The following is a 13431-nucleotide window of genomic DNA, read 5'->3' on the forward strand; positions in this document are numbered from 1 at the left end:
GGTAGAGGTAAGACTGGTAGTGTAAGTAGTAGTGGTAGAAGTAAGACTGGTAGTGGAAGTAGTAGTGGTAGAGGTAAGACTGGTAGTGGAAGTAGTAGTGGTAGAGGTAAGACTGGTAGTGGAAGTAGTAGTGGTAGAGGTAAGACTGGTAGTGGAAGTAGTAGTGGTAGAGGTAAGACTGGTAGTGGAAGTAGCAGTGGTAGAGGTAAGACTGGTAGTGTAAGTAGTAGTGGTAGAGGTAAGACTGGTAGTGGAGGGTAAGACTGGTGGTGAGTGGTAGTGTAGAGTGGGAGACTGGTGAGGTGGAGTAGTGGCGGTGGAGATGGACTGGTAGTGAAGTAGTGGTGTGAGACTGGTGGTAGATGGCAGGTGGAGTAGACATGGTGGTGAAGTAGACTGGTGGAGGTGGAGTGGTAGTGGTGAGGTGGACTGGTGGTGGAAGTAGTGGTGGTGGGAGTGGACTGGTAGTGGAGGTGGTAGGGGTAAGACTGGTAGGTGGAAGTAGTGGTGGTGGAGGAGGTAAGGACTGGTAGGTGGAGTAGTGGTGGTGGAGGTGAAGACTGGTGGTGGAGTAGTGAGGTGGTGGGGATGGACTGGTGTGGAGTAGTAGTGGTAGAGGTAAGGACTGGTGGTGGAGTAGTAGTGGTGAGTGACTGGTAGTGGAAGTAGGGTGGTGAAGTAGGACTGGTAGTGGAGTAGTGGTGGTAGAGGGGTGAGACTGGTGAGTGGAGTAGTGGTGGTGGGAGGTAGGACTGGTGGGAGGTGGTAGTAGTGGTGGTGGGGTAAGACTGGTGAGTGGAGTAGTGGTGGTGAGGGTGGAATGGTGGATGGACTAGTGGTGGTGGGGTGACTGGTGGAGTAGTGGTGGTGGTGGAGTGGACTGGTAGGTGGGGAGTGTAGTGGTGGAATGGACTGGTGTGGAGTGATAGTGTAGTGGTGGAAAGTAAGGACTGGTGGATGGAGTGTGGTGGTAGAGTGGGAGGACTAGGTAGTGGAAGTGGGGAGGACGGTGGTGGAGAGGGGTAAGACTGGTAGTGTAAGTGTAGGTAGTGGTAGAGGTGGGAAGTGGACTGGTGAGTGGAGTAGTAGGTGGTGAGTAAGACTGGTGGTGGAGTAGTAGGTGGTGAGGGGTAAGACTGGTAGTGGAGTAGTAGGTGGTGGGGTGACTGGTAGTGGAGTAGTGTGGTGGAGGTAAGACTGGTAGGTGGAGTAGCGGTGGTGGGATAAGACTAGGTGGTCTGGTGTAGGTAGTGGAAGTAGTAGTGGTAGAGGTAAGACTGGTAGTGGAAGTAGTAGTGGTAGAGGTAAGACTGGTAGTGGAAGTAGTAGTGGTAGAGGTAAGACTGGTAGTGGAAGTAGTAGTGGTAGAGGTAAGGCTAATAGTGGAAGAAGTAGTGAATTAGTGGTAGTTTAGACTCCTATACCAACCACCTCTTTTCTAGAAAATTTGAGAGGGTATGATTTAATGCTTATTGAGTAAAGTGTTTGACCTTATCTTATATTTGACTCTACACCTACATCCTTCTTCCGGCAGGTATGGGAAGGCGGAAGTGTGGTCTGTGTTGGTGGAAATCGTGGCAATGCCTGCTGACGCTGGCACTGGTGGCACTGGTGGCACTGATGCTTCTCTCTCTCTTCATCGTATACCCAACTGGTGAGATCACATTATCTTATAATCACTGTAAGAAACATTTCTATGTGATGAATGTTACTCTTCCTTCTCTGTCTTTTATTTTTGCCTTTTTTGCAATAATTTGTCATTATATCGAAATATATAATCAAAATATTTTCTTATTTTTGTTGATCGTTCAAGGAGGTTAGCCACTGTTGTTTACGGAGATATTCTAGTAAGAAATATACATCTTAGCTTCCAAACAACTACACTATCCTATATTCTAATAGAATCAAATGATTCCCAATGGTTATAATTATAACCAAAATTTTTAGAAGGTTGGACCGGTAAGCCAGCGGAACGGCTTGGTCAGATGTCAGGAACCACTTGTCCTGTTTCCTGACATCCCTTAACTAAACTAACCTAACTACACTAATGTGTACGTTTAGATAATTGCTAATATGAAAATGTAAAAAAAATGAGATACAGTGTTCTTAAATGCTAGATTATATTCTATAGCTGATAATTCATTGGGATGATTGTTTCAGGGTAATGATGGGCTATTGTTCAGCAGCTGAGCCCAAAATACAGGTTCCTGGTGTCAGCATTTTCAGTTTCATTTTTTTGGCATTGCCTCTGGAAATTCCAGCTATAAGAAACTCACAATAACATTTAACTATAAAAGATATATTCATGTCATGCCAAATGACATGACAAGGGGAAATAATTACTGGGGACTGTTACCTCCCTTGAAAAACCAAACTGTAAATTATATAATAATTTCTAAGTTACTGTAACAGAACCTTTTACTTTTCGAAGGATCATCATTGCAAGATTTTTTCACTCTCCTAAAGTGTTTTCTCTAGACCAGAAGAGTTATTTAAATGTAATATTGATAGTAGCAGATCTACTCTACCTGCTAGCAGATGGAAATTGGAAATTTATGGTTGCTACATCTAAATACTTGACATTTCTCCTACTTCTTACAGTCAACATGATAAATCATATAATATTTATTAAATACATTAACTTTTAAGTATATTGTTCATACTCGAAATCAATAATAATGAATAGTAACTCTGGTCATTATCAAAAATACTTCCTAAGTAAAATTATAAAGATTATTTTTTTTTCTTTTACTACACTGGCTGCTTCCCACCATGATCTTGCCAGAAGTGTGTTCATCACAATGCAAAATAAAAGTATTTCGGTCGAGGGTATCCCCGTATTCCGCAATCCCAGTCTCTTGAGCTCCAATACACGCGACTGGAATAGTGCAGAGTGCGACAAAAGTTGACAGTTCAGTTAAATATTAATGCTGAAGATTTGAAAGGAATCAGGAAAGACATTCATAAGTCACATGGAAACTATCATTCAGGTTTCTTCTATATCAACTGTAAATTAGGACAAGCAAAGTCCAAATTTAATTCAGACCTTTCAAAATGACCAAAATTTTGAAATACACGAGCACATTAATCATGAAACATCTCAGGAGCTTCATATGACGTTTGAGCATCGAAAGCTAAAGATAGTCAGATGCAGCAATCAGAAATTATCATGTAAAGAGCAGTAATTCAAGTTTTCCGGTGTCTTTCAAAAAAAAAAAACGAATTGTAACGTGCTAAAATCAATCGAAACTTTCTTCTAAGTCAGACTGATCAGCATTTAAGAAAGTAAGGAATTAAGTTTTATTTAAGCCCAGTGAACATAACATACATATCCTTTAGAATGGTCTTGAGGGAACTTTAATGTCATTGGCACATAAATGAGCATTAAGGTGATTTAACCGAGGGTAACCAAATGAAGTCAAACACTGTGACTTATTTCTGATCAGAAAAAGTATTCATAAACTGTTTCAGAGAAACCAATTGCTTTGATAAAACTGGCAAATGAGAACATACACAATCTAACATCAAAATATTGTTTACTGTGGAGGAAACACATCGGTACCAAAAGTTTAAAGGCCAGAAGATGCATTTTCCAGTTATTGCACAGAATGCAACTAAATTTGTGCATAAATAAGTAAGTTTATTCAGGTATACACAAATACAGTTACATAGATTATCATACATAGCAGCATATGTGTAGAGAACCTGGGATAACCCAAAAAGTCAGGCATATACAGCCTTAACCCGGGAAATGATCCATCCATTTTATGCGCTGCATCAGCCACTGAATATTGATGCTTATATTTTTTTTTAATCAGAGGAAAGTGTAATCCCGTAGTCATATAGCACCTATAGAATGGGAGGCATTCAAATTCGATTCAAGCATATGAAGGATAAGTCAAGTTCCTTGGATCAAGAGCCCCTCACCAAAATCAAGGGAAAAAATGCAATAAGGGAAAATAATACTTTGCAATTTAGATGTTAAAATTGGCAAAATGGTCGACCAGAGGAACGTCTCTCCAGTCATCATCACACGGAAATAAAAAAAATGGGAATGGCCTTTGACATGCATCGTACACAGCTCACTCAACCATGCAAATAGTCCCATGACTCTTTCCTGATATACAGTAAACAAGTGTCAAAATTTTTAGGCCTGTTAAATAAGGCGTTTTCGACTAATAAAATTTTTGATAAAGCAAACGTAAATGAAAATGTTTTAAAAATAGGAAAGTCTCGTCACTTTAAATTTAAAATGTCATAAATCCGCAATTTTTTTATTTTTTTCTCCTTTACTTTTTATTTACATTCTGTTTCAAATTCTGTATATTTCTGTAAGAAAAAAAAGATATTTAGATTTTTTGAAAGATCCAATTTGATCAAGTTGACAAAAAAAAAAAAATGGCAAATTGGCATCCTCAGAGATTAAAATTATTATTAAAAAAAAAATACTTTTTATTATTTTTTGGTTTGAAGCTGGTCAGAATTTACATACTGAAATTTGCATAACTCAAAATGAAAGAATGAAAGAGACCCATCAAGCAGACTAAAAAAAAAAAAAGGAAAAAAAAATTCTTCAGTAATTAATTTGATTCCAACAACTCCAAGTTTCTTTTATAATAATTTCAGTAAAATTTCAATTTTTCCCCACTTGTGGGTTATCATATTTATTATAAAAAATGTCGTTATTAATAATCTGAAACCAGACAGAAGAGGAACTTGTTAATGATTGAATAAAATTAAATATTGTATCTTTATTTATTCAACGAAATTTGCAAAGTGGGACGATGTACCAGCCAGTGGCAGCGGGAACCTCGTCTTCTGAAAACCAAACCAGTGGGGAAATTTCAAGTCGGTCAGACGAGTCATTCTCCAGTCATGGCATGGATTACAACGATTCCATGTTTTTTTGTACTGTTTTACAACGACAAACTTGGCAAACGTAACTTAATAATTAATATCCTGGTCCTAAGATGCATCAGCCATTAAATACTAAAGTCGTTCAGAAGAAGTTAATTGAAATTTATTTAACGTAATTTAGCGTGAATAAAAAAATTACACATTATTTTACAGATGTGTAGATGTAGAGTCGTCAACTCTACATCCACACATTTCTTCGGGTATACCTAATAATCCCAGAGAAAAACAACATTCCCACTTGTAGTCTGATAATTAGTTGCCTTGAATCCTTCACAGTTATTACCTCAATTAATTTCATACGTAGTAATTACTAATGATTACTAGGAAATAACATATCAATGGAATTGTTAATCTTGTTCTATATTTGCTAGTATTATCTTCAGTGACAAGTGTAATGTAATCAAGCTTCCGGCTCAGTTTAAATATAACTTGGAGAAGCTATTTCCATGTTGAATTTACTGTTTATAATGTAATATATATTTTGGTTTAAAGATATAAAATGAAGGTTTAGTATAAGGCCAAACTGAAGTAATTTGTATGTAATATATGGAATTAGGACAGTTTAAATACTCAGAGAAGAGTATATAACTTATATATGTACCATAAATAGAAAACAAGAGTTTCTCGCTTGATTAAGGCACTAATCATCAGGTAGTCTTATAAAAATTATATAAACATCTTCTATATAAGATATTTAGAGATCATTTGTATTCTTATATCATTTACATTCTTATATTTTTAAAGGGGTGGAGCGGTAAGCTAGTGGAAGGCCTCGGTCAGATGACCAAAAGCTCCAACGTCGAGTCATCATCTAAGACCCGCGTCAGGAAACATTTGTCCTGTTTCCTGACGAATCTTACCTAACCTAACCTAATGTATTAAAGGGGATTAGTCTTAACACAGCTTAATGCTTAAAGTCATAACCATTATTTTTATAGAGATGGACCGGTAAGCCAGCGGAAGTCCTCTGTCAGATGATCAAATGCTCCAGCTGGGGGTTATCACAAGACTAACATCCGCGTCAGGACAAATTTGTCCTGTTTCCTGACAAACATTATACCTACCCGCATAAGGAAATAATTATCCTGTTTCCTGGCAAATGTTATATAACCTATCCTTATCAATACATTATCTAATTTAGTTAAATGGATCATCTATATGATCCATTTAACAAAGTGTCAGGAGACACTTGTTCTGTCTCCTGACGAGTATAACAACAACTAATATAAAAACGTAACATGTGTGAAGTCTTATTAGAGTCAAATAATAATATATAATGATGAATACTGAATGTCATCCTTCTGGTCTCTGTCCTGAAGGAAGATCTATATACAGGAAAACTGTGAACTATAGTGCACAGAGATGCAGTCTTTATATCACTGGGAGTTAGTCTTTTGTGTTTCGGTCAGTTACAAGCAGCTCCCAAAATAAGATTAAAATTTCTCGCCCCTAAAATTAAACATGCCAACCAGGTGTCTATATGGATGACCGGTATTGTGTATTATTAGTGTTTTTGATGACATATTGTACTTGTTGCTCAAGTAACTGTGTGGGGTTACTATATTTCTTCCCTTTCCCTTACAGATGTGCATTCAGTTAATCCTTTGACTCTTTTATTCAACATACAGTCCTCAACCAATTTCACGTTATAGTGGTAATATATCACAATATTTAAATGGTAATATTCTTTCTTTGAGAGGATGTTAGAGGTCCCGCTTGTGATCAAGGTGCGTGACAGAGGCGGTCATGTAGTGGGACAGAGGGGATCATGTAGTGTGACAGAGGTGGTCATGTGGTGTGACGGAGGCGGTCATGTGGTGTGACAGAGGCGGTCATGTAGTGGGACAGAGGGGATCATGTAGTGTGACAGAGGCGGTCATGTGGTGTGACAGAGGCGGTCATGTGGTGTGACAGAGGCGGTCATGTAGTGGGACAGAGGGGATCATGTAGTGTGACAGAGGTGGTCATGTGGTGTGACAGAGGCGGTCATGTGGTGTGACAGAGGCGGTCATGTAGTGGGACAGAGGAGATCATGTAGTGTGACAGAGGCGGTTATGTGGTGTGACAGAGGCGGTCATGTGGTGTAACAGAGGCTGTCATGTAGTGTAACAGAGGCGGTCATGTATGACAGAGGCGGTCATGTGGTGTGACAGCGGCGGTCATGTAGTGTGACAGAGGCGGTCATGTAGTGTGACAGAGGCGGTCATGTGATGTGACAGAGGCGGTCATGTAGTGTGACAGAGGCGGTCATGTGGTGTGACAGAGACGGTCATGTAGTGGGACAGAGGGGATCATGTAGTGTGACAGAGGCGGTCATGTGGTGTGACAGAGGCGGTCATGTAGTGGGACAGAGGGGATCATGTAGTGTGACAGAGGCGGTCATGTGGTGTGACAGAGGCGGTCATGTAGTGGGACAGAGGGGATCATGTAGTGTGACAGACGCGGTCATGTGGTGTGACAGAGGCGGTTATGTGGTGTGACAGAGGCGGTCATGTGGTGTAACAGAGGCGGTCATGTAGTGTAACAGAGGCGGTCATGTAGTATGACAGAGACGGTCACGTGGTGTGGCAGAGGCGGTCATGTAGTGTGACAGAGGCGGTCATGTATTATGACAGAGGCGGTCATGTGGTGTGACAGAGGCGGTCATGTAGTGTGACAGAGGCGGTCATGTAGTGTGACAGAGGCGGTCATGTGGTGTGACAGAGGCGGTCATGTAGTATGACAGAGGCGGTCATGTGGTGTGACAGAGGCGGTCATGTAGTGTGACAGAGGCGGTCATGTAGTATGACAGAGGCGGTCATGTGGTGTGACAGAGGCGGTCATGTAGTGTGACAGAGGCGGTCATGTGGTGTGACAGAGGCGGTCATGTAGTATGACAGAGGCGGTCATGTGGTGTGACAGAGGCGGTCATGTAGTGTGACAGAGGCGGTCATGTAGTGTGACAGAGGCGGTCATGTATTATGACAGAGGCGGTCATGTGGTGTGACAGAGGCGGTCATGTAGTGTGACAGAGGCGGTCATGTAGTGTGACAGAGGCGGTCATGTGGTGTGACAGAGGCGGTCATGTAGTATGACAGAGGCGGTCATGTGGTGTGACAGAGGCGGTCATGTAGTGTGACAGAGGCGGTCATGTAGTATGACAGAGGCGGTCATGTGATGTGACAGAGGCGGTCATGTACTGTGACAGAGGCGGTCATGTGGTGTGACAGAGGCGGTCATGTAGTATGACAGAGGCGGTCATGTGGTGTGACAGAGGTGGTCATGTAGTATGACAGAAGCGGTCATGTAGTATGACAGAGGCGGTCATGTAGTGTGACAGAAGCGGTCATGTAGTGTGACAGAGGGGGTCATGTAGTGTGACAGAGGGAATCATGTAGTGTGACAGAGGGGATCGTGTAGTGTGACATAGGGGATCATGTAGTGTGACAGAAGGAATCATGTAGTGTGACAGAGGCGGTCATGTGGTGTGACAGAGGCGGTCATGTGGTGTGACAGAGGCGGTCATGTGGTGTAACAGAGGCGGTCATGTAGTGTAACAGAGGCAGTCATGTAATATGACAGAGGCGGTCATGTGGTGTGACAGAGGCGGTCATGTAGTATGCCAGAGGCGGTCATGTAGTGTGACAGAGGGAATCATGTAATGTGACAGAAGGAATCATGTAGTGTGACAGAGGGAATCATGTAGTGTGACAGAGGGGATCATGTAGTGTGACAGAGGGGATCATGTAATGTGACAGAAGGAATCATGTAGTGTGACAGAGGGGATCATGTAGTGTGACAGAGGGGATCATGTAATGTGACAGAAGGAATCATGTAGTGTGACAGAGGGGATCATGTAGTGTGACAGAGGGGATCATGTAGTGTGACAGAGGGGATCATGTAGTGTGACAGAGGGGATCATGTAGTGTGACAGAGGGGATCATGTAGTGTGACAGAGGGGATCATGTAATGTGACAGAAGGAATCATGTAGTGTGACAGAGGGGATCATGTAGTGTGACAGAGGGGATCATGTAGTGTGACAGAGGGGATCATGTAGTGTGACAGAGGGGATCATGTAGTGTGACAGAGGGAATCATGTAGTGTGACAGAGGGGATCATGTAGTGTGACAGAGGGGATCATGTAGTGTGACAGAGGGGATCATGTAGTGTGACAGAGGGGATCATGTAGTGTGACAGAGGGGATCATGTAGTGTGACAGAGGGGATCATGTAATGTGACAGAAGGAATCATGTAGTGTGACAGAGGGGATCATGTAGTGTGACAGAGGGGATCATGTAGTGTGACAGAGGGGATCATGTAGTGTGACAGAGGGGATCATGTAGTGTGACAGAGGGAATCATGTAGTGTGACAGAGGGGATCATGTAGTGCAGGCAGAATCTGTCACATTATACTTAAGAATATCCGCTTATTAAAAAGGGGCAAAACCTGTTGCTTATAGTAATATACTTCGGCATAATTTTCAACGATAATATCTTCTGTATTAAATATTCACGGAAACGAGAAACGTTCATTAATATAATAATTTTGTTCATATTTTTTTCACATCCAAACGCACTTGCGGTTGCTTGGAAAGGCTACGACATGACACAAGAAAGAAAGTTGGGTGAAAAATCTCTGAGCTGCCCTGCCCAGTGTCCGCCATGTTCCACTCCTCTCACACCACCTCAGCACAGATCATTACCAGTAGCTCTCAAGAGAAGACTTGCTGACACCATTGGCACTGTACAACGCCAGATAGCTCGCCTGGCAGGTATAGTGAATGACACTGGATTTCATTATTTTTCCTTTCAAGTAATACTTGATGTAAAAGTTCAAGAGAACACATTTACAAGGAGTTTTAATTATTTTAATAACATGTGCATTTATTTACTTGTTTAACGTATAAGAACATACTCGTTTATCTTAATTGTTATATATATCTGCATGGCAGGTACTCAGGCTGTAGTGGACGCCAAGTGGGCTCTTACACTGGCAGCTCTTGTAGAGGAACTAGACCCCAGAAGGGTAACCTCAGCCAAGAACAACTGGGATCATTCTGCCAGACTTCCGGACATGAAACCTGCTCCAGCCGCTCGCAGTAACACTAGGCATGTGTGTCCTGAGGTGTACTTTGGGAAATCATACGATCATCCATTTCACCAGCACGGTATGGAGCCTGATAACTGCACCTATGTACCACCGTTAAGCAAAGTTATCACTGCGGTGCTCCCGGGTCTGTTCTGGCCTAAGGAAGTCATCAACTTTGTAATTGCACAGATCAGAAAATACTATGACATTCCTATTATTGCTTTGGTGCAGCAAGGATTAGCAGCAGAAATAAAATTGCAGAACGTTAGAGTTGTACATTCTACGAATAAAAATACAGATGCAAATATTCTTAATAATTTAATAAAGGAGGTTAAAACACCTTATGTATTCATCGGATCGTCGTTGGTACACTTCAGCAACCAGTCGTCCCTGGAGCGACTGGTAAGGGTACTGGATGAACTGGATCACGTGGAGGTGGCCGGAGGTGCTGCAAGAGATATCCAGGGCCACTGGACCCATGGCTGTTTGCAGCAACGCATGGCCATTTACCAGTCCACCTACACAATGGGATATTATTATTCTAAATTTGAGTGTATGTACTGCGATGACGTGTTAACTCCATTTGTGGCTAGTACCAAGTTGATGAAGAAGGTGACCTTCAGCAGTGACCTTAGCGGCCCTGCTATGTATCGTGACTGGTTTATCAAGGTAGGTGAAGCAGGCCACTTAGTCATGGTGTGTCCTGACGTCATGTTCTTTCTCAATAACCATGTCAACATGACTCGTGAAAGCTGGCTGCCCGTGGCACGTCGCTTTGTCCTCCAGAAAATTTCTTACAGAGGAGTTCTGTTTAACTTTACATGCGAAAATATCAACATTAATTGCGATAACGTTCTCAATATTACCAGATCCTTTCTACTCCCTCCTTGTTGCATTAATATTGCTGAAGAACAACTAAATATGGTAGCCGACATTGCTGATAAGTACGACCTGCAGTACGAACTACAGTCGGGATCTGTTTTGGGTGCTATTAAATTCGGTTCATATCTGCCTTGGGACACGGACCATGATATTTTCATCGAGTGCAAAGACTTTAAAATTTGGTACCAGAAACTTACCCCTATAGTAAAAGCTAAAAACTGTATTCCAATAACCAAATACAAAAATATTTTCTTGAAGATAATGTGCCCTTCCTTCAATCTGGATATTTTCTGTAGGAAAAAACTGAGCCGGAAGTTTCTCCCAGCCGAGTATATTGACATTCCCACCACTATATGGTACTCAGGTCGCTGGGTCAAAGTGTGTGCCAATCCTGGACTTTTCACCAGAAACCTCATGGGCTTGGAGGTTCTCAAACACCTCCAGCACTCTACTCATGTCAATGGTTTTGACAAAAATGTTCGTCCTGGGTGGTGGCTGCCTTGCAGAAGTCCTCACCATCACTCATGTCTCGACCGCTTCCCTGCTGATGGCAATATCCCATTTATCTTGACATAGAGTCAGTTTGCCGTTATCCTTGTCAATGATGCACACAGCTGATTGTTGCAGATCATGGCTCCGTTTTTTTTATGTAAATTTAATTTTAAGTTTAAACTGGAGTAAAATTACTGTGGTCTTACTGATTCTAATTATTCAGTTTCCAATTGAAGGAAAATCTTTTACCATAAAAAAATCCAACCAAAGAATCTGTTTCTGAGAAAGTAAAAATACAGCTTTTTAAATGCAATAATGTTTTTTCTCTTTTCTTTATCATAATAACATATCTTCTTATTTATTGAAAAAATAAATTATGTATTGACGAGGAGATTGGAATAATAAAAAAAAAATTAAAGAATGTAAGAATATTTTTCTTTCATATATTTAACAACACAAGTTTCTCTGCTCTGTTGTATATATAAGTCAATTCACTACTCATATATTATTTAATTACGGCGCTCTAGTAGGTGAAACATGAGTAGTAGAGGATATCAAACTGGCGAAGTTAGTGAAAGAGGTTCGGTCATAACCCTTCCAAATGTGAAATTATCTCAGCTAATAAACCCCTTCATTGCTACAACAAAATCCATTCTTCCAGAAGCCTCATCCTCCTTTACTTCCGTCCACCCATTGATGACACACTTCCAAGAATCTTAGGACTGATTCCATTGGCGTAATCTTCACGACAAAAATTAAACAAGATGAAGAGAATGAAACAGGAAATAGCTGATTTTGTCAGTCACAGTATCACGACTTCTCTTCATTAACGAAAGGTTAGCCTCATCATGACCAAAACTATTGTATGCTTCTGGTATGAACACAGTTTTGTCAAAGTTGCTTGGAGACAGGTCAGTCTCACTGTTCGACTCTACTGTGAAAAATTCCATGTCGTTATGATGAATCATAAGCTCGTATAACTACAGCACACCTATGTGATTGAAGTTTGTTATTAGCGCTGTACTTTTATATATATCATAAAATGCTTCTCCGTTCGTAGTATACACCCTTCAAGGAAGGTTCCTTGATTCTGGTGAGGAGCTCTTGATCTAGGGAACTAGATCTGTGTTCAGTTCCCTGAATTAAGCTCGAATACCTTCCATCCCCCCCCCACAGGCGCTGTATGATCCTACGGGTTTAGCGCTTCACCTTGATCGTAATAATAATAAAACTCATGATAATAAGCAATGGTGTTCGATTTCTTGTTCTTTCTTATTTGGGATTAACTTGTCGGTATTTAGCTTCAGAGACACCAGATTTCTGATGACCAGCGGGTCCATCACTATCATCTTTTAGGTCAGGGATTCTCAACTTTCTCTCCATCATTAACACCCTCGGCTTGCTGTATTTCTCCATTTACTCCCTTTCATACAAAAAAATTATCACTATCACTGCTTTAGGGTAACCTGACCTTGATTACACGCAGTAAATTCAATACCGAGCAATGTTGCTAAAATTTCAATCGAGGTTTTCGGATTGGTACAGAATTCAGCCAAGGATACTGTCTTCCAGTTATGTCCTAGAATTTGTGTTGATAAAGCCACTGGATGGAGAAACGTCTATGTTAAAGATACCCAGATGTTGCATAAGTGTCTAATTTTCATCTTGTCGGTGTTGTATACTATTTATACACAAAATTACAGGAAGTTTTTCTTCCCTGCTTTCCATTAAAGGTATCCTGCACCGTCTGCCCTTGACATCCTTTATTTTGAAAGTTCTAGTTATCCAATCAGTCATTTTTTTTGCGGTTACGTTAATAACACTGTTATGTTCCTTGAACGTGAGATCGTCTGACATTATCACTTCCGGGTCTCTCACATTTGACTTAGGTTCTAGTGAGTGGTTTCAGTTTGTCTTGTACTTTGCTCTTACTTTGATTGCCTCCGTTCTTCCATGACATATTAGCTGAAACTTGCCCTCACTGAACATAATATTGTTTTCAGTGGCCCACTGGAAGACTTGGCTTATATCAGCTTGGAGGTTCACTGTGTCTTCAGAGGACGCTACTGTC

The 13431-nt window shown here is 41.1% G+C and overlaps 1 protein-coding gene across 1 annotated transcript; it reads left to right on the forward strand.

Annotated features, from left to right (window-relative positions):
• The first annotated feature begins 1512 nt into the window (after positions 1 to 1512).
• LOC128688274 (uncharacterized) lies at positions 1513 to 11884 on the forward strand. Its single transcript, XM_053776008.2, has 3 exons — positions 1513 to 1654; positions 9493 to 9669; positions 9850 to 11884. The coding sequence occupies exons 1-3, from the start codon at positions 1537 to 1539 to the stop codon at positions 11442 to 11444; spliced, it is 1890 nt and encodes a 629-aa protein (XP_053631983.2). The 5' UTR covers positions 1513 to 1536; the 3' UTR covers positions 11445 to 11884.
• The last annotated feature ends 1547 nt before the right edge of the window (positions 11885 to 13431 follow it).

Source organism: Cherax quadricarinatus, chromosome 1 (assembly GCF_038502225.1).
Source record: "Cherax quadricarinatus isolate ZL_2023a chromosome 1, ASM3850222v1, whole genome shotgun sequence".
In the NCBI taxonomy this organism is placed as follows: Eukaryota; Metazoa; Arthropoda; class Malacostraca; order Decapoda; family Parastacidae; genus Cherax; species Cherax quadricarinatus.